Below are 20,593 nucleotides of genomic sequence, written 5' to 3'. Positions count from 1 at the left end.
CCCCATACCCACAGCGACCTCCTGCAGCCTTGTACCAACCAACCCATGCTGTCTAACCGTGTCTGTCTCCAGGCCTTCAGACCTGCTTCTGGAATGACCGTCTCTGTGGACTCGTCCTGGTGGCGGTGGCGGTGGCGGTGGCAAGGCCGGCCTGGCTTCCTCAGGTCTCCATCAGAGACCACGCCGCTGCTGGCGTCAGAGCACAGGCAGAGCTGCAGCCTGACCGGGCAGCGGGTGGTGTTCCCCAACAACAGCTTGTGTCACCGGGACTGGGAGAGAGTCTGCAGGAGCTACTCCAGCAACACCATCCGCACAACCAAATACACCCCTCTCACCTTCCTGCCCCGGTCTCTGTGGGAGCAGTTTCACAGGTTCGTAGCCCTGGTCCTGACAAAGATCAGCTCCAGCCAGCGTTTGTGGCTCACCGGAGGCCTGTTCCCTTTGGGCCATATTTCCTCTGCATACACCCAAGATGTGATTCACTCATTTGTGTATTCAGTCAGTAAATATCAGCTTGTGCGTTGGATGGTGGAGGACCAAAGAAACTCATTGAGTGTTTTCTAGCCAAAGAGACAGACATTATTTTTAAATTACAGCAACGCGTACCAAAGTATAAACACGGTAAGTCCTGCCAAGGAGAGGTTGCGTGAGGATTTACAGGGAAGGACTGGGCAGAGCTGAAGAGGTCAGATAAGACTTCTTTGAGGTAATGATTGAAATATAACCTGGAAAAAATAGAAAGTCTTTGCTGAGTGAAAGGAGAAGCAAAATGGCAGGGAAGGCAGGCAGGTAAAAATGGTAGCAGACACTTGTGTGTACAAGACTCTGACTTCAAGCCTCAGTACTGGCATAAAATTAAAACTTATCAAGTTTTATAGTTAATATTGAGCAACTACTAGGCTTCAGAACTATCTAATAAATACCTAACTAATATAATTTAATATTAACAAATATATATATATATATATATATATATATCATTTTATGAGTCCTGTCAATGAACTATGTCCACTTGGCACAAGAGCAAAACAGTCCAGGAAGCCCATCAAAGAAACAGATTAAATCCAGTTCCAGCTGATCGCCGATGGCTCACTCCTGTAATGCTAGCTACTCAAGAGGCTGAGATCTGAGGATTGCAATTTGAAGCCAGCTTGGGCAGGGAAAATACCTGATTAATCACCAAAAAGTCAGAAGTGGAGCTGTGGCTCAAGTGATAGAATGCTAGCATTGACCACAAAAAAAAAAAAAAAAAAGGCTCACGGATAACACCCAGGCCCTGAGTTCAAGCCCCAGGACTGGGACCCAAAACCAAAACACATTTTAAAAACCCAATGATGTAATACCAGAGATAAAATGGAATGTCATCTCAGTTGGTTAAAGGACCAACAGGAGGGAGGACAGGGGAGTCCAGCACCGGTTTCCTCTCCAAGATTCTCACACCTTGCTCATCCCTCCCCCTCCACCCCCGCAGATGGGCAAACCTCTACTTCCTGTTGCTGGTGGTCCTGAACTGGATGCCTGCCATGGAGGTCTTCCACCGGGAAATCACCATGCTACCACTGGCCATCGTCTTGTCCATCATCATGGTCAAGGACGGCGTGGAGGACTTCAAGAGGCACCGCTTCGACAGAGAGATAAACTGTTCCAATACCCGGATCTATAAAAGGTAGGTGCTAGGTTCCTCTTGGGATCAAGTCAGAGCCTTGAGCTCTGTATTGTTCTCAGGTATACTGAATTCTGGGATTCTTCGTTGGGAGGTGATTTTGATGACTCAGGGCACGCTTGGTACTATGTATTTTTCTCGTCATCCTGGTGGAGTGGTGCCCCTGGTATGCGGGGGATGACCGCCAGGCATCTTTGTGGGCACACGTCCATCCACACCGACAGATGCCACGTTACAGCGAGGAATCACTATGTCGTCAAAAATGTCAAGAGCGCTAAAGTTGGAAACCTTGGTTTAACCTAGAAAAACGCTCCTTTCCTCCATCACAAGGGTGTTCAACCCTGAACATCGGTGGATCTACCTAACCTCAGTGACTCACGCCTGTCATCCTGGCTACTCAGGAGGCCAAGGATCCCAGTTCAAAGCCAACCCAGGGAGGAAAGTCCGTTAGACGCTTATCTCCAGTTAACCACCAAAACAAAGCCAAAAGTGGAGCTGAGGCTGAGTGGTAGAGCACTAGCCTTGAATGAAAAAGCACAAGGACATTGCCCAGACCCTGACTTCAAGCCCAAAGGAAGTAGATAGAAATTTTAATTCCTGAAACTTCCAGAATTGAACATTAGGATGGTCAGGTCAACTCAGGAGATTAATTTCAGGAGACTCTCTCTGGAGGGTCTCAGACAATGTCCCTTCAACATGAAAATCGGTGCCATATTGAATACCTCAAGTCTCTTGGGTGGGAAAAAAAATTTCTTCCTTTTAGAACTTAACCGGGTAGGTTTTAGGACCCAGAGTTGGTGCACCTGTCCCTGGCTGCCAGGAGATGGAAAACAGAAGACACCTGTGATTGATGTCAGCATTCCAACAGGTGGAGTCTAGAATAAATAGGAGGAAGTGGCCAGGTGAATACACAGCCCTTCCCTGCAAGCCCTGCTGCTGTCTGCTGGCCTTTTGTTTTTAATTTTCCTTTTGTAAAAGGGAGAAAGAGAGAGAGAGAGAGAAAGAGAGAGAGAGAGAGAGAGAGAGAGAGAGAGAGAGAGAGAGAGAGAGAGAGAGAGAGAGAGAGAGAGAAGAGAGAAGAGAGAAGAGAGGGAGAGAAGAGAAAGAAAGAAAGAAAACTTCCTGGCAAAGAAGGCAAGCAAAAGATGAGGGTTGAATTATGAAAAGTGCAGAGGCAGGATTGAGCAGAGATGAGAAAGGAGAGGAGGAGGAAGCGGAAGAGGAAAGAGGACAGGAAACGGCTGGTCGTCTCCAACCTGCCTTTTGAAGGCCAACCCCACAAAGACAACCCCAACCACCATTACTGCGGGAACCAGATTAAGACCAGCAAATACACCGTGCTGTCCTTCGTGCCCAAAAACCTCTTCGAGCAGCTGCACCGCTTCGCCAATCTCTATTTCGTGGCCGTGGTGATTCTGAATTTCATCCCCGTGGTGAACGCCTTCCAGCCCGGGGTGAGCGTCGTCCCCGTGTGTGTCATTCTGGTGGTCACGGCCGTCAAGGACGCGTGGGAAGACTTCCGCAGGTACAAAGCGGACAAAGTCATCAATAACCGGGAATGCCTGGCCTTCAGCAGGTAAGGGCAGCAAGGCCTTGCCTGGGCCGGCCAGCCAATCTGGAGGAAGGAGCGTGGAGGCCCAGAGGGTCATTTCCAGCATCAGTGTTCAGTTCTCTCGAGGCCCATGACAGTTGAAAAGCCAAAGAGAAAGAAGATAGGGGTCCCTCTTTTAAAACCAGAAGGTCTTTGGTGGGAAATGATCTTGGCATTGGTTTTAGGGGAACAGCGGGGAGGGGATGGCATTATATTAGAAAAGGAGGATCTTGCCCGAGTCCATCATTAGCTCCCCTCTCATGACTTTTTTTTGTGGGGAGTAGGGGGCAGGGAAGCGACCTCTCTTAGTCTCCTCTTCTTAAGTTGGGAGCCATTCATTCCTGCAGTGTTCCTGGGAATGGTCATTCTTGGGGGGTGGGGGGTGCTTAGCCTGTGTGTGGCGTATAATGAATGGCCAGGAAATGCAAGCTGCAAGGACGTGTGGAATATATATATAAAAAAAATGCTTGGAAATCCTCCAGCATTCATACCGTCCTTGAGGACAATTTCTGATGCTGTTCTCTAACAAAACGAATAGTGTGGCCGACCACCTTGCACAGTATTCAATATCCTTCGTGACACGTGGTTGTTCATTGCTCAGACGGAGCCATTAGGGGGTCTGTTCTCACACTCCGGGGGAAAAAGACCCAACTCCCTGGGACACTACTGTGACACCCACCTAAGGTCCCTTAGGGACAGAAGGAAACAGCTTTTCCCTCCGACTGAAGGACTTTCATTTCTTCTTTTCATGACGTTTGGGAGTACACTGGCTAGCTTAGCTACGGTGAGATTTTGATTTTTTTTTCTTTTCCTCCGCCTTGAGTGGAGGTATTCTAAAGAGAGGAAGACATGTTTGCTTTCCTTGCAAGAGCCAGTCACTGAGGAAGTGTTGTTTCCCTCCAGGCACCCAAGCCATTCGTCACTTCTGATTTTCCAACCTTTTTCTCCTTTGATATTAGTACAGCCAGGAGCCTGGGTTTGGGATGGAAGGGGGGGTACACATGGGCCATTGTGAACTCTGGCCTGTCCTGTCTAGACACCCCCAAATAATATCTTCTTAGTGCTGGTTTAGAGTTAGCTGATCACCAGATCAGCCAAGGCCAGCTTTCTCCTGTTCTGTTCTCAAAAGAGATTGTGGAGAACACAGGAAAACGAAGATAATCATTTAGGCAGTAGGGTTGGGGATATAATTCCAGCAGCACGCTGGGATTCCCCAAAAGTTATTCAACAAAACTCACTTTGTGAAAAGACATTCATGGCCAGAAACTTGTATGCTATATGTCATGACATATAGCATATGTGGGCCATGAAGGACTGAGAAAAGACATGTGTTTATCTTGGATTAGGCTAGTGTTGCTCTAGATTTGCTGGACCTTAACAGTACTTTTAGTAGCTAAGTTGTGGAAACTTCTTTTTTTTCCCTTACAGTTAAGTAGTAAGAGTATGGGGGACAGATAAACTAATTAAATGAAATGGACTAAACCGTTTTCTGAAGCACTCTGACTCATATTCATACCGACCACGGGAGTTTGTGTGAGGTTCTGACAGGAAGAAGGGATTGTGGGGAGACCATGGCCCCCAGTAGGCAGGACTGGCCATTCAGTCAGCCTGGATTGTTACTATATGGAAACAAGCCTGGTATCTATCTATTACCAGACTGTCTGAGTTTTATTAGAGGAGTCAGAAACTGATGTCTCTATTTGAAATAACATGACTTGTTTCCAATGTTGCTAACTAATAACAAATAGGCCTAATACCTCAGGCCTATTGGATGGGCTCTAAATCTCTGTCTGGCCTGTGACTCCCTTCTCCTCACTTTGTGTTAGAATAGCTTGGGAATCTGAAGTCTCTACACCAGGTGAAGTAGGTTCTGCTGAGATTCCTCCTCTAGGAGAAAAGGAAAAAGGGATATGATCTTAAGCTGAGTGTGCAGCCAGTGGCCTATACTCCAGATCTCCACCCACCCACCCCCACCCCCCACCCGTCACTAGCTCAGGAACATCAGCTAAATCTCCAAGTCTGAGTTTCCACTTCTGACTTGACCTGAGATGGACAGGCTCTCTCAGCCTGAGTCAGGCGGCATTCTAGATCCAGGCTTGGTAACCCGCTCTTCATTCAACCCCTGTGCCTGAATCATCCTAACCCTGGTGAAACCTTGCCTCGTGGCGACAAAGAGGCTGAAACAGAGCCAGCCCCTGCAACTGCGTGGAGTAACCCCCAAGAGGGAAAAGAAAGATCTGATGACAAGACTCTCGAAAGTTAGGAAGCTTCCTCCTAACTCCTCTCGTGTCTCAGAGGGTCTCAGTGGGTGACATTTCCACCCTGACTCATTCTCTGGGGACAGGAGATGGGGTTTTCCCAGAGCCCAGCAGGAAGTCAGGGTCTCCATGGGTATGTACGTTTATTAGACAAAAGCCAAAGGAAAAAGTGGAAACTAATCTCCAAGAGCAGAAGAAACAGATGTGGTGGCAGATGTGATGGCAGAGACCACCCCCACATCCTCATGCTTATCACTTAAAATATTTGGGGGGGCTTTATGTAAATTGTTTCCCACAGACCAGCAGGCAGGCAGATGCCCAGCTCAGAACATTCTGTACCTGCTGTCTCTTGAGCTCTGACTTTGAAGTCGACCAGTCCTCTGAGAGCCCCAGAGAGAGCCAGAAATAGTTCATCTATTTTCATTATTATCTTAAAAGAGGAGTGAAACAGCCCGGTATCATTTTGACCAAATATCAGTGCCACACCAGGAGATGCAAGGCCAAGATTGGAGAAAATGCCTGCTCCTTGTGAGGAGCAATGCCAAAGCTCTCTGGTCCCAACTCCACACGCTTCCTCCTACTTGAGAAACTGATGCCTTTTTCTTGTTTCAGTTTTGGGAGAAGGCACAACCATACAATTTTGCTCACTACACAGTCCCACGCGTCATTCAGTCCAGACTCGTTTCTACTGTGGGGGAAGAAAAAAAGTCTTTTTGCTTTTCTTTTCTTTTTTTTTTTTGCAAGCAGCAAGAAAGCCTTGTTAACAGCATTACAATCCTGTTACAGCATTTTCTTTTAATATGGCAGCTGTGCTTGTGGTCTAAAGGTGACCCATTAATCAGATTTATGGGATGACTACAAGGAGAGATTAGCTTCAAAATTGTATTAGCTTAGCTTCTCCCAGGGCTCCATTTAATGAATCTACAAACCCTACCCAGCAAGAGATTTGAATTTCTCCAGCTAGCTTAGTAAATGTGTATTTGTATTCAGAAAGCATGCCTGGCAGAAAGAAGAATGTGATTGGAGACAAATCCAGGGTGGGTTTTGGCTTTTTTTTTTGGTCCCTGTGTTGAAATCCTTCCCTTAGTCATCCAGTTGGTGTGTGGCCGCCATCTTGGTAGTGTGCGGCCGCCATCTTGGTAGTGTACACTCAAGGCCTCGCAGTTCAAGGCTCATCCACACAGCACTCTCCCAGGTGTTTTGGGAGCAGGGAACGTTGAGGCCAAGGGAAGTTTTCTCCAAAGAAGTGACACTGCCAATAGAGGAGTGACATGGAGCCAGACGGAGCACACCGCCCTGCACAGCTGTATGCGTGGCTCCTGCCAGCATCAGAAAAACCAGAACCAAGAAATGTCAGCCATTTCAGAGCGGAATGACCCGGCTCCATTTTCACTTCCTGTCTGACTTTTCCTCCAGAGGTGGAGAGTCTCCCTCCTAATGACCTGTTTGACCTTGTCCCCTCAGCAGCCGGGCCCATGGGAATCCTAATCTCTCAGGACTATTTTATGACAAGCTATGCGGATGACAGACAAAAGGGCAGAAAATAACTGTACTATAGAAACAGACTAGGGGACAAGGCCATGAGGGATGACCTCAGGATGGTCCCACCATGTGGCCACAGAGGATTTGCATCTGATCTGGCCATGGCTCAGAGATGCTGCCCCTCACCTGTGCCTTGCTAATGGGCCACGTGAGCCCCCATTCCCTCTCCTGGAATTCCCCAGTGACAGCAGCACCCACCTGCCAGGGTCAGTCGGACTAAAGGAGGCCATCTTTGCAGACCATTTAGCTCAGTGTACCAATAAGTCACTGGTTTAATTCCCTGGCATCACAACTCCACTTCCTCCTATGGCAGTACCCTCTGTTTCTACCCAACTTCTAGCACTGATTGTGTTTTAGTGTATCTTAGCTGTGTGTGTGTTCATGGAGAAGTTCTTTTCTCTCCGTTCTACTATTTCCTCTGATCACAACCCTCTAGGGGAGGAAAAAAACAGTGAAAGGAGAGCAAGGTGATGGTTGGGACTGAATTAAAGTCTTTACAGGCTCATTCTACAATGCCACCTATAAACCGACCTTTGCCTACAACCATATCCAAGATGGCTTTTGGTATTAAGGAATGCATATAAGACACTGAGCATGCTACCAGGAATAGGGTGGCAATCCAACAATGTTAGCTAAAATATTGTGGAAGAGGGTTCTAGAAGTGTACTAATTGAGAATCACTGTAAATTTAGCCTAAGGTGAGCAGGAGAGACAGGGCTGATGTTTGGGGATGTATGTGAAGAAGACAGAGGCATTTAAGCACAGAACTGTAGCAAAATGGGCCTCACGGGAGAGCCAGAAAAATTGACACAGCTGGAGAAAGGCCCAGGGGTATTTGAAGCATAACCACAAATAGTACAAATAACAGTGCAGTTGACTGGAGGTCACGGACCAACAAACTGGGGCATCAGCCTCAGGTGTTTGCTCAGCTTTTGCCACCAGCAAATCCGGCCTCTTTCAGAGGCATCTGTTTTACAAGCCACCTTCCCCCAACACACACACACACACACACACACACACACACACACACACACACACACACACACACACACACACACACACACACACACACACACACACACACACACACACACACACACACACACACACACACACACACACACACACACACACACACACACACACACACACACACACACACACACACACACACACACACACACTCTTTCTCCCATTGTCTTGATTATGTCAAGACAATGAACCATTCAGGCCAGTTCAGCTGGCCATTCCAGAAGAGCCTACATTCGGTTCTCCCCAGAATCCGTAGCCTGCGATGCTGTGGCCAGTGTCCGTCAGGTTTTATGTGGCCTCCTCCTCGGACTTGTTTTCCCCAAAGAGCCAGGACAGTGAATGAAGCCTATGAAACTCCCATGGCTGCCACACCTAGGGTCTGACAGCCATGCTGGAGGACCCTACCTCAGCTTCAGGACTTCAGGGGAGTTGCCTATGAAATAGAGATGATGGTAAGTGTAAACGTTGTTTCCTTATTAGGCAGCTAAGTGCTCACGTGGTTCACTTGGTGGAGCATTGCAGGCATGCTGTACCATACAGGCAAGTCCATAATACATGATTGTGTTATTAGCAAACACGTCTCCCCTGTTGTCCATAACACAGACGGACAGATGGTATGTTAAGATGGCCGAAGGTTCAGGAAAAAACTCCCACTAACTATCCCATAGACAAAAATCCTGTAGACCAAGAACTCAGTGAATAAACATTGACCATGTGCTTGATACTGAACCCAGGACATAAGCATATGATTGTAAGACCCAGCTCCCACGAGCAGAATTGAAAATAGAAGTTGCATGAAGACAGTGAGCAAATAGGACTGAGAAACGTGAGCCAGAATGGCCAGCAGCTGGGCTGGCCTGGCCTGGCTGTCCAGATCCCAGGGCTGAAAAGGGAGCGGTAGGATTTGCACCTGCCCAGGTTAGAGGCAGGCGATGCTGGACAGCATCGTGTTCCCCAACTCCCCTTAGCCTGCGGCCGTGCCCTTGCGGGAAGGCGCCTGGGAGGCCCCTGTCCTCTGAAGCATGGAGTTCCCACTGGCCATCAGTTCATGGTGACATTCTGTGCTCTGTCATGCCTGGTCAGTGGGGTCACACCCGGCCACCCCCGCCCCAGGCCTTGTCTTTACAAGGAGACTCAGCCTGTGAGGGAGAAGCGGCCGCAGCATCACAAATATCTAATGGTCGGGCTGGGAAGGTGGCTCAGTGGTAGAGCGCTTGCCTTGCATGCATGAGGCCCTGGGTTCGATTCCTCAGCACCACATAAGCAGAAAAATAAAAAAGCCGGAAGTGGCGCTGTGGCTCAAGTGGTAGAGCACTCGCCTTGAGCTGAAGAGCTGAGGGACAGTGCCCAGGCCCAGAGTCCAGGCCCCACAACCGGACCCAAAAAAACACAAACATCTAACAGTGACACTGATGATTTGGGAGGTCCAGACTTCTCACGCCAACCCTCAAGCCCCCCCCAAGAAAGTGGACCATCCAGATCCATCCTGTAGGGAACCATCCCACGGTTCCCCCAATGTCTCCAACCCGGCTTCTGGCCTCTTGTGATGCCTCAGGCCCCAACTGTTTTCCTTCTAGAGCTTTCCTGAATCTTCCAGGTCGGAACCCCCAGACAGGCAGGCAGAGGGGCCATGAAGGGAGAGGCAGGAGACCACATCTACCTCCCCGTCCTCGGCCCCAAGCTCAGGCCGTCTCTCCTGGAGATCCTTCCACCTCTATGCCATTTCCTGGGGCCATCCATCCTCTGTCCCTCTCACCAGCTCCTCCAGCCAAACAGCTCGCTCCTGTCACCTTGACCGTGTCATTAGAGGTCCCCTGGCTGCGAGAAAACCATTCCTTAGATCGGAGTTCCACTGGCCTCTATGGAAAGGTCTTGTCACTCCATAGATAAAGAAACAGAGAGCTAGAGAGTTCTGTGAAGGGGTCACAGGCACCCCCCCCAGCCCCAGGCCCCCCCCAGCCTGAGTTCTACCACACTGAGTTCTGCAGTGTGCCAGGCCAGCCGTTTCTCCCACTGGAAAATGAAGGTGGAGATCTAACAGTTATGTCTACTCAGGTCCACATTGTCAGGATGACCTTTCCAGCGTGTTCCATTTGTGGAGATTCAATCTCTCTGGGGGAAAGGTTTGGATTTCATTTTTTTATTTTTCTTAGAGTTCCTACTATTTATAGGTTCTTGTTGCCTAGACTCAAGTCACGGAACGTAACTATCAGCTTGAGCTGGCATTCGAAGCCAGCCCGGGGTGGGCTGGAGGACGGGGCAGGCCCGTATTGGACATCAACAGCAGTGGTGTTCCAAGAGTATCACTGTCCCATTGGATGTCGTGCGTACTTACTAAGTACAGAACCTGGAGCTCAGTCCTTCCCCGGGGCCATGTCACCAGGCCTTATGGCGGCTCACAGGGAAGTGTGCCTAGAACCCTCCGTGGCAGATAGAAGAAACACAGGCTCTGAGAGGTGACATAATTCACCCCAGGCCACACAGCTCCTAAGGTAGGAAGCTGAGACTCAAGCACACCCCCAAATCCTTCTACTGCATTTAAGTCTCTCTGGAGGTCCCCGTGGGACCTGGATAGCTGCATGGAACATTCTGGATCTGCCTGGGAAGCCCAGGCAGATCAGCTCTTCCTTCTGTCTGGCAGCAGAACTTTCACCGAACATCTTATCCCTCCTGATCCAACTCCAGGGTTCAAATTCCCTGAAAGTCTATTTCAGAAACTCAAGGACTGGAGAAAGTGTACTTAAGCATCCTGGCCGCCTTTTTCCCCTCTCATCGCCTCCCGCCCCCATGGCATAGAGTTTGGTCACAAAGCTCTCTGGTTGTTTGTTTACCTTTTAATAAGTCCCATCTCCTCTCTGAAAGCTCCTTAACATAACACCACGCCACTTCATTTCTCCCCCAGGCCGAAGCTGCCAGATGGAGCCTTTTTGTCCCAAGCCCCATGGATTTGTCTTATTTTTAAACAGCAATAAACATGGCGTGAAACTAAAGCAGTTGATCGGCTCCCAGGTGTGGGCTCGGCGATGGGGCTGGGACGCGTGGCTGCATCCACCCTGGGCAGCTGCTGCAGATAGGCAGATGCATGAGGGCGTGACGGCCGCGGGCCGCTCCCCGCCAGCTGCTGCTCACATCTGGGCGGCACCGGGCTGAGGCACGCCGCTCTCACGCATCAGCTACCTTCTGTCCCTCCTCACCTCCCCTGGCTGGGCTCCCTGGGGGAGCGGTGTGCAGCCCTGGCCTGACAGCTGGGGAGACAGAGTGGACCCGGAGCAGCTGGTGGCCACCACGAAGGGATCAAGCGCAAGAACAGAGGGTCCCGCGTGTCCCTGAAAAGTCTCACCAAATGTGCTGTCATTTTACAGCATCTGTGTATCATCGTGAGGCTCCTCTAACGAAGGGACTAACTATCCACCCTCTCCACAAATCATCACTAATGAATAAGTCACAGAGCTTCCGGCCACCCCCTGGGAAGTCTTGCTTGAGAAACACAGCCCCATGGATGGGACACGTTGGGAAAATGCATTGGGAGAATGGAAAAGGAACAGGCCGGACTCCGTGGTTTATCAAGGAACAGCAAGGGGTACAGACCTTCCTGCAGGTTTGGGGGTTGTGTGAGGGACTGGGTTTTGAGGTGGGCTTATATAGGGCTTAACAAGGAAACAGAGAATAAAAATGGGCTACAGTCTCCTTGGGATCAAAGGCCATGTCCTTGCTCCACCTGGGGTGAGGGGCTGTTGTCTCCTGGGGGCCCACATCGAAATGAACTGCCTGTAGACAAGCACGTGAGCACACACCTGGTGCTTTGCTTGATCCTGGGGAAATGGCAGGACTCAATCCTTCAGGATGTCTGTGTTTGGGGGAGTCCAGTAGTGACAGGAAGCGTTCTTTTATGATCACAAGTCATTCAAGTAGCACAAGATTGCACCTGAAACAAGGACAGGTCACCAGGGCCCTGGCGACTCCCTGGAAACCATAACCAACAGCAAGCAGTGGGAGACTGGTCTAGTCTAACTTTGAGCGTGGGGTTATTCTGCTGCCTGGTCATGGTCATGGAGATGGACAAGACAACTTGATGGCCCCAGTCACAGAAGGAGCTGTTCACATTTGTAATCCTAGCTATTCAGGAGGCTGAGATCGGGAGGATCATAGTTGAAGACCAGCCTGGACAGACAAGTTTGTGAGACTCCACCTCCAAAATAACCAGCAAAAAAAGTCAGGCTGGAGGCATGGCTCAAATGATAGAGTGACATTTGAACAAGCAAGTCAAGCAAGTGACTTCATGGGAAAGAAGGAAGGAAGGAAAGAAGGAAGGAGGGAGGGAGGGGAAAAGGAGGGATGGGAAGAGAAGGAAAAGGAAGGAAAGAGAAGGAAGGGGGGAGGCAGGGAAGGGAAGGGGAAGGGAAGGAAGGAAACCTAGTTCCTCTGTCTTTTACTTGGAGCATCCCTTGCTCAATGAGAGTGTGATGCACACCAGAACCTCAAAGATTCTATGTCTGAATGTGTAACCAGTGATTCTGGGGCTATTCTAAAGAAAAACTGCTGTGTGAAAGTGGAATGAATGTCCCTGGGAAAGGGGCCTACCTGTGTTAGATGAAGCAGAACAGGAGCTAAGATTGCTGGCAGGAGGTATCACACCCAATGGTGGGAACTGGAGGTTTCCATGTTGTGTCACGTTGGATCCAAACTCAGATTTCAGCTCTGTTCTTGAGAGACTCGAGGAGAAATGTTTTGATCTTCAGTTTCCTCATTTGTGAAATGGGAGGTGATAATGTCTACACAAGGGAATGAAATGTTCATAAATACTAGTGCTCAGCATGCTCCAATGATAAATTCACCATTGTTGTTGCTGCTGCTATTGCCTGAGCTTGATAAATTGGGTGCAATGGAAAAGTAAGTCCTAGCCTCTGAGTTCTATCATGCTCTGATTCTACTTTGACCTTGTGTTTCATCCCGTCAGACTTCCCAGTGCATTCACCACTTTCCATCACTTTCCAACTTTCATAGACAATGTCCACTATCAGCAACTATCTTACTATCTCTCTTCTGCCCATAATTTAAAAACTACCTTTTCAGCTAGCCTCAGTGGCTCACACCTACAACCGTAGCAACTCAGGAGTCTGAGATCTAAGGATCATAATTTGAAGCCAGCCCCAGGTAGGAAAGTGTACAAGACTATGTCCAAATAAAACACCAAAAGCCAGAGGTAGAGCTGTGACTCAAGTGGTAAAGTACTAGCCCCTTGAACACAAAAGCTCAGGGACAGCATCCAGACCCTGAGTTGAAGCCCCAGAACTGGAAAAAAAACTTTTTCTCTATTCCAATCCTTCACAATGTTGCTTGCTTCACTGATCACTTGCTATCTGGTAGTCAGTGTTCATATGACAGCCTGGTTAACATCCTCTTCACATTTCTTTCCTGCTAAGATGCAATGGTTGAGCACAGAACTTGATCTATATAGCCTGTAGTCTGTCAAAATTCTAATCACAAAGACCAATCTTTTTTACTACCAGAACCCTGTAAGTCACATTTACCTGTTCTAGAGAGATTATAACCATGGTCCACTGGAACAAGCAACAATTTGGCACAATCTCTTGATAGGTTGACCTGGGTGATAACTTAGGCATGAGTAGGACCTTTCTCCACTCATCCATGCATTTCCTGAGGGGTTGTGAATCCCACTGAGATCCCTGTCTTTCTCCCCACCCAAGGAAGGAGCAAGGCTACGTGCAGAAGCGCTGGAAGGACGTGCGCGTGGGAGACTTCATCCAAATGCACTGCAACGAGATCATCCCAGCAGACATCCTGCTCCTGTTCTCCTCCGACCCCAGCGGCATCTGCCACCTGGAGACCGCCAACCTGGACGGAGAGACCAACCTCAAGCAAAGACGTGTGGTGAAGGGCTTCTCACAGCAGGTAGGCTCTTTCTGGTACCGTCAGTGGTCAGGAACCAGCAAAGACAAAGCCTGTGCCTCCTGGGATTTGTGGCAGCAGGAGAGGTACTTTGCCCTTGAGCCATGCTCCTCACCCTTTTTTTGGCTTTACCTTTCAGAGAGGATCTCATGCCTTTCGTTCAGGGCAATGCCTTTTTTCCTCAGGCAGTGATCTTCCTATCCATGCCCCCTGTGTAGCTGACATTATAGTATGAGTCACTATGCCTCACTTGTTCATTGAGATGCAGTCTTATTAGTTTTGTTTTGTTTTGGTTGGCCTCACCTGTAACCCTTCTGATCTCCACCTCATGAGTAGCTGGAATTATTATAAGCAGAAGTTACCACCCAGAGACATGTGGTACCCCTTCTTCCCTCCAGTGTTCAACATTTGCTAATTCAAGGACATGGCAGCTACGCTTCTGGTCCATGAAGAGTTCTCTATCAAGCAAGGGAGCCTGTAATACAGGGACATAGTACATACAGCACAACAGGAGCTGTACCAGAGCCTTGAGTGCCAAGAACCTATGGCAGCCTGGTCAGATACAGACTGGACTGTGTGTTCCTTATCTGTGCTAGATGAGGGTTTGTGATTCAAGGGAGAGTGGTGGTAACAAAGGTGAAGGACATTGTGTATGAATATTCATAAGAGGGACAAGAACCAGTATCTGAAGATTGTGCCAGATAAACTGTACCTACGGCCAAGCCCCGTGAACCATGTCCTTCCTTGTCTGCTCATTAACAATGCTCACCCTGTAGGTCATGAGGAGAACTAGAGACACCTAATGTGTGCACATTCTCAGGGGCAGCACAGGAACGGCAGAGAAGAGATGCTTCCTCACCAGGAGGTTGACCAGTTATCTCCATGTGTAGAGGTTGACCAGTTCTACTTGTGGTAGGGTACTGGTGATAGGTTGAAATTTACATTAGAGACCAATGCCATGACATAGAGTCACAACCCCTGTCCTTGGAAGGAGCAGGATGAGAAAACTGAGGAAGAGAGGGAAGGCTGCCAACAGGAAGAAGAGGACTTGAGCGGTCCTGGGGCCTGGGTAGGTATTGGTGGAGGAACAAGAATGTCAGGAGAGGGCATTTGGGGCAAAGAAGTAGTACCTTCTTTTCAGATCCAAGTAAACACGTAGCAAGGAACCTTAGAAGGGTCTCATGGAGGATCCACGCGCTTCCAGGCTTGGGAGTCCTGCTGAGTTCTGCTTCCTCCTCCAGTTGATGGTCCATTATGGTGGGGAGTGTGCCAAATTGGCTTGGGGCTACCCGGGCCTCCAGCTTTTAATCATTAACCTCCTTTCTCTGCAGTCACAGCGAGATTGCTTCAAAGGTTGGCTCAGTTCTGACATGGCCTAAAACACCAAGCACAGGCATTAGGGCTTGGTACCCAGTAGTTACACATTAAGCGGTGCCACCGGCTGCCACTGTGGCTGCCACCGTGGCTTCCACTGGAACTGGAACATCACCGTCATCATGCTGCTGTGATTATCAAGGCTGTCTGCCCATTGGTCTCTGAGTTGATCTCTGAAGCTGAGATTGGCCTTACCAAATATAAGAATAATAATAGTAATAATAATAATCCTAGGAAACAGAATTGTAAAGCAGCGAGTCACACGTAGAAAGCACTCAACAGCAAACTTGCTGGAAATTTGGAACAACCTATTGGAGGAAGGATCAATCAAAAAAAAATTTTAGCTAGGCGCTGATGGCTCACGCCTATAATCCTAGCTACTCAGGAGGCTGATATCTGAGGATCGCGGTTCAAAGCCAGCCTGGGCAGGAAAGTCCGTGAGACTCTGATCGCCAATAAACCACCAGAAAAACAGAAGTGGCACTGTAGCTCAAGTGGTAGAGCTCTTGCTTTGAGCTGAAGAGCTGAGGGACAGCGCTCAGGCCCAGAGTTCAAGCCCCATGACCAACAACAACAAAAGAATAGATGAGTAAAAGAATTGAAGAAAAGTTTGAAGGGAAAAGGACACTTGGTGAGAGTTTTGAACCTGAGAAATGGACAGATAAGCACAATTACCACATCACTCACTGATGTCCTAGGCGGAGCTTTTCAAAGCTCATTAATATGCACAGTAGTTTCCTTGGATTTTGCTAAAATGCAAAGTCTGGCTTCCTCTTGGGGTGAGCCCTGAGCCACTGGCCTTTCCCCGATGGGTGAGAGGTGGCTTAGCAGGTGTCTAATTGTCACTGGGAAATGATGTGGCATGTCAGGAAGATTTAGGCCTTGATACTTTGATAAGCAGACCATCAGTACCGCATTTGACTTACAGTGCTAAGGAGAAGAGAATTTGTTTCTGGTCCTCTGGCTTTGGGAACTTTTCCGTTTATTGAAAGGAATGGATCAGGACTTTATTTTTTGTTGTTAAACCGTTAGACTAACACCCTTGGCATCAGAATGTCAGCCAAGAGAAAGCTGTATAATTTAATTCTCTAATCAAGCTCTCTTGCCTGCTGGGCTAGCATAATACTTGGTATTAAATTCACTTCCTTTCACCCTGTCCCCAGCCATGTGATATGGGAACTCAGTTTTCACAAATAGGTCCGTGACTTGGGGATGTCAAAGGGGGCTCTTCACCACACAGCTTCTGGCTGGAAAAGCAACTGGCTTGGTCCAGGTTGATCGCTGAGAAAAGAACTCTGGCATCACAGACCCTTCTCAGAAGCTCTTGATGTCTGTCTCTTAACAGGGAGAGTAAGGCCCTGGGCTGTAAGGACTGCCACCTTGTCTATAACTGCCCCAGAGCTGTGATCATCTCTGTATTACACTGTGGGTTAACATTTTTTCCAGAAGCATGCTAATGCTTATTTGTGCTCAGAATTGGTTCTGAGGCCCAATAAGTTTGGAGAGCTCCGGTTAAAGTTTAAACAGACTTGGTGAGTCCTTAAGATTTTGTAAATGGATACTGGATCCTCCAAGAAGGGTCCATGAAGGCTGGAAAGGTGGCTCAGTGGTAGAGTGCTTGCCTAGCATGCATGAAGCCCTGGGTTCGATTCCTCAGTACCACATACACAGAAAAGGCCACAAGTGGTGTTGTGGCTTTTAAGCATTAGCCTATCATGCATGAGGCCCTGGGTTCAGATCCACAGTACCACAGAGAGACAGGAAAAGCTGGAAGTGGTAGAGTGCTAGCTTTGAGCAAAAAGAAGCTCAGGGACAGTGCTCAGGCCCTGAGTTCAAGCCCCAGGATCAGCCAAAAAAAGAAAGAAACTAACCTATGCAGGAGGAGATTTCTGAACATCCCACCAATAAATACCCATTGTAACTATGACACTGCAGGGTACAAGGAGCCTAACTTGTGCATGTCAGACAAAGGACATCCTCCATCCTCAGGGAGAGGCAATGGCTAGCAGCCCGGTCTCCCCCTGTTCCCCAAACACGCCCCCCACCTGCTCTCCCTGTTACACATACACACACACGCACACACACACACACACACACGCGCGCACACACACACACACACACACACACACACACACACACACACACACACACTTGACCTTATAGACTTCTTTTTTAATCACTCAACCATTATGGTTCATGCGATGAAATTGATTATTCTGCCAATACCCAGGAGTTCCTCCTGAGGCTAGACACTGTGCTGGGAGTACCATGAGTGTCTCTTCACAGCTGCAGAAGTGAGGTGACACACGGTTGTGTCTTCTGTGAGCCGCTTCGGAGTGTCTCACAATGAAATACACGTTCTCCCCTGGCAAGAACATCACGCCTCCTGCCATTTTCTTGGCTCAGTTCTGGAGAGCAAGGAAACTTACAGCAAAGATCCATCTGGGCAATTATGAATCAAAGGCCTTCTATAAGATAGGTATGTAGGCTGGGAAGGTGGCTCAGTGGTAGAGTGCTTGCCTTGCATGCATGAGGCCCTGGGTTCGATTCCTCAGCATCACATAAGCAGAAAAAGCCCGAAGTGACACTGTGGCTCAAGTGGTAGAGTGCTTGCCTTGCATGCATGAAGTCCTGGGTTCGATTCCTCAGCATCACATAAGCAGAAAAAGCCCAAAGTGGCGCTGTGGCTCAAGTGGTAGAGCGCTTGCCTTGAGCTGAAGAGCTAAGGGACAGCAGTGCCCAGGCCCAGAGTTCAGGCCCCATGATCAACCAAAAAGGAAAAAAAAAGACAGATATGTAGAATGTTCTGGATGTCCGGAAAGAAGGAAGAAACTGAGGCTATGATTATAGACTAACCGATAGTAATGAAAACACAGTTATAGGAATCATCAATTCACCATAAATTTATAGAAAAGAAAAGTGTCCTCTCTTGCATTTGCTCTGAATGTCAACCCCCAATGTCAGCAGCCTCCTAGATCGGCCAACGTCATCACAAGAGCTCAAGATGTGTCAGCCCTGAATAACAACCAACTTCTTTGTCTACTTAGAGAAAAGCAACCCTGACTCCTTCCACAGAACCTCCCTCCTGGCCCTCCAGCCCAGACTGTGAGCTCTGTACATGCGCAGCAAGGGCAGGCTGGGGGCCCTGGGATCGGTGGGGTGGGCAGGCTGGGGGCCCTAGGATCAGTGGGGCAGGCAGGCTGGGGGCCCTGGGATCGGTGGGGCGGTGGGGCGAGCAGGCTGGAGGCCTGGGATCGGTGGGGCAGGCAGGCTGGGGGCCTCTGGGTGCTCACGCAGAGGCTGTGAGCAACTGTCCTTCACGGCTGTGGGTTATCTTGAAGAGAACTTTCACCAACCAGGAAGCAGAAAGGTCATGGAGTGCTGGTAGTTGTCACTACTTTGCAGATAGGCGGCTCAGAAGTGGGAGAGGCGCTCAATTTGTATTCCAGGAAGAAATCTCGGTCTCCTGGCTCAGAAGCTGGCATGTGAAGAGCATTTGCTTTCACCGTTTAGATAAGATAGGGCAGGAAGAAAAAGGCCAATAAGGAAAGGAGAAGGAGGAGAGAGGGAGGGAAGGAGAGATGGAGGGAGGAAGGGAGGGAGCGACCTTTAGTATTCCTCCAAGGTCACACATACCCACGTGTCTTCCTCTGTTGCCATGGTAACTTACATCCCCCAACACCCTACCCCTGTCTCAGCCCTGGAGGTCCATCATGGGAAACAGAGGCACAGAAGCTGGGTGAGGACTGACTGCTCTTCTTCCCACCCACATCCTTAACTCATAGTGAAAAATAAGTCAGTGCGTTTCCTGTTCGAAGACAGACTGTGGACACTTCCTCTTCCTTCCCTCTGACAAAATCCTTCTTGAATATTTCTTCCTGGCCATGGACAGTTTTTCCAGTGATCTAAAATGGGCTTCTCTCTGCCAAGAGCTTACTGCTATAGGTCTCTCTCAAGACCCTTTGTGATTATTTTTTTTTAAGCAGTCATGTTTTCAGGGCTCAATGTTTAAGAAAATTCATTGTTGAAAAAGGTACCAGGCACTGGTAATTCACACTTATAATCCTAGCTACTCTAGAGGCTGAGAGCTGAGGATCAAGGTTCAAAGCCAGGCAAGGCGGGAAAGGTCTGTGAGACTCTTATCTCCAATTAAGCACCAAAAAAGCTGGAAATGTGGCTCAAGTGGTAGAGCACTAGCCTTGAGTACAAAAGCTCAGGGACAGCATCCAGGCCCTGGGTTTCAGCCCCAGGACTGGCACCAAATAAAAAAAGCTACCATAATTTGGTAAGCTTTTTAAATGTGTTTTTTAATTTGATAACCTCAAGATTTCCTACAGAAATTTGAGGGAAAAATGGTACATGTATCTATGACTTATTGATACTCTTGTCTGTAGAATACACATTTGGTACCAAAAGGAGATTTGTAGACGCACTGTCAAAGCTGCATCTATTAATTGTGGAATTATTGGTAATCAAGAGTTTTAAATATCAGCGATTATCCATTGCAAGTGAATGACTGGATAATAGGAATTGTCCACATTCAAAGAAGAAAAGTACTGGAAAATGAGCCCAGAAGAATAAAGCTTGAGGCATGCACGGGCAAGGCTATTCTATTAGCCAGTCTTAGCTGGCAGGACGTTTATCAGCTGATTGCTTCCCGCAAGAGCTAGGCGGTGGCTGGCTGTATCCCAGCTCACTGAAGAGCTCACACCCAGGCTGTTACTTTGGTCCACTTTCCTTTGCTGACACCCAGGCCAGACTGGGAACTTTGCCTTATTTTCTAGCAGCGGCCAGGAACCCATCCCAAATCGTCCCTGAGCACTACTGGCTGCTAATGGCATAGCAGGGCACACAGTTCAGAACCGGACGGGGCAGATGCTACTGTCTAAAGCACAAACCAAATGGGCAGGTTTGTGTTGGCCCACGCTACAGATGGAGAGACTGAGGCTCCAGAGTCGAACATGGGATTAGTGAATGAAGAGGAGAGTTAGAAAACAAAGATCTCCCTACTTTGGGCTGTGTCTCATAGCCATTGTTCTACTGTAAAAGCTTGTACACCAGAAATGTGAAAGAAAAACCTAACACAACAAGCAAGTAAAGAATCTGGTTCAAGTCCTAAGCTACATGGAGCTGGGCTGCGGGGGGAGGTAAAGACCAGCCCATCTCCACCTGGTCTTGAATTCAAATCTCAACCTGGGGGAGCCTTGGGCAGACTCTTTCTGA

The 20,593-nt window shown here is 48.6% G+C and overlaps 1 protein-coding gene across 3 annotated transcripts in view; it reads left to right on the top strand.

Moving 5' to 3' along the window:
- Atp10b (ATPase phospholipid transporting 10B (putative)) overlaps positions 1 to 20,593 on the top strand; it is a 143,239-nt gene that overhangs the window by 75,434 nt on the left and 47,212 nt on the right. For 2 of the 3 annotated variants that reach the window (XM_069993949.1, XM_069993948.1), the window contains exons 2-4: positions 73 to 371; positions 1,472 to 1,666; positions 13,795 to 13,999. In XM_069993949.1, coding sequence (XP_069850050.1) covers positions 94 to 371; positions 1,472 to 1,666; positions 13,795 to 13,999 — 678 coding nt within the window. In that variant the 5' untranslated portion in view covers positions 73 to 93. Of the gene's footprint in view, positions 1 to 72; positions 372 to 1,471; positions 1,667 to 2,539; positions 3,240 to 13,794; positions 14,000 to 20,593 lie in introns of those variants that run through there. The other variant, XM_069993950.1, reaches the window with a different exon arrangement.

Source organism: Dipodomys merriami, unplaced genomic scaffold (genome assembly GCF_024711535.1).
Source record: "Dipodomys merriami isolate MVZ:Mamm:240054 unplaced genomic scaffold, mDipMer1.0.p SCAF_44, whole genome shotgun sequence".
Lineage (NCBI taxonomy): Eukaryota > Metazoa > Chordata > Mammalia > Rodentia > Heteromyidae > Dipodomys > Dipodomys merriami.
Note: the sequence above shows the minus strand (reverse complement) of the source record. Positions and strands in the feature narration are given on the sequence as shown.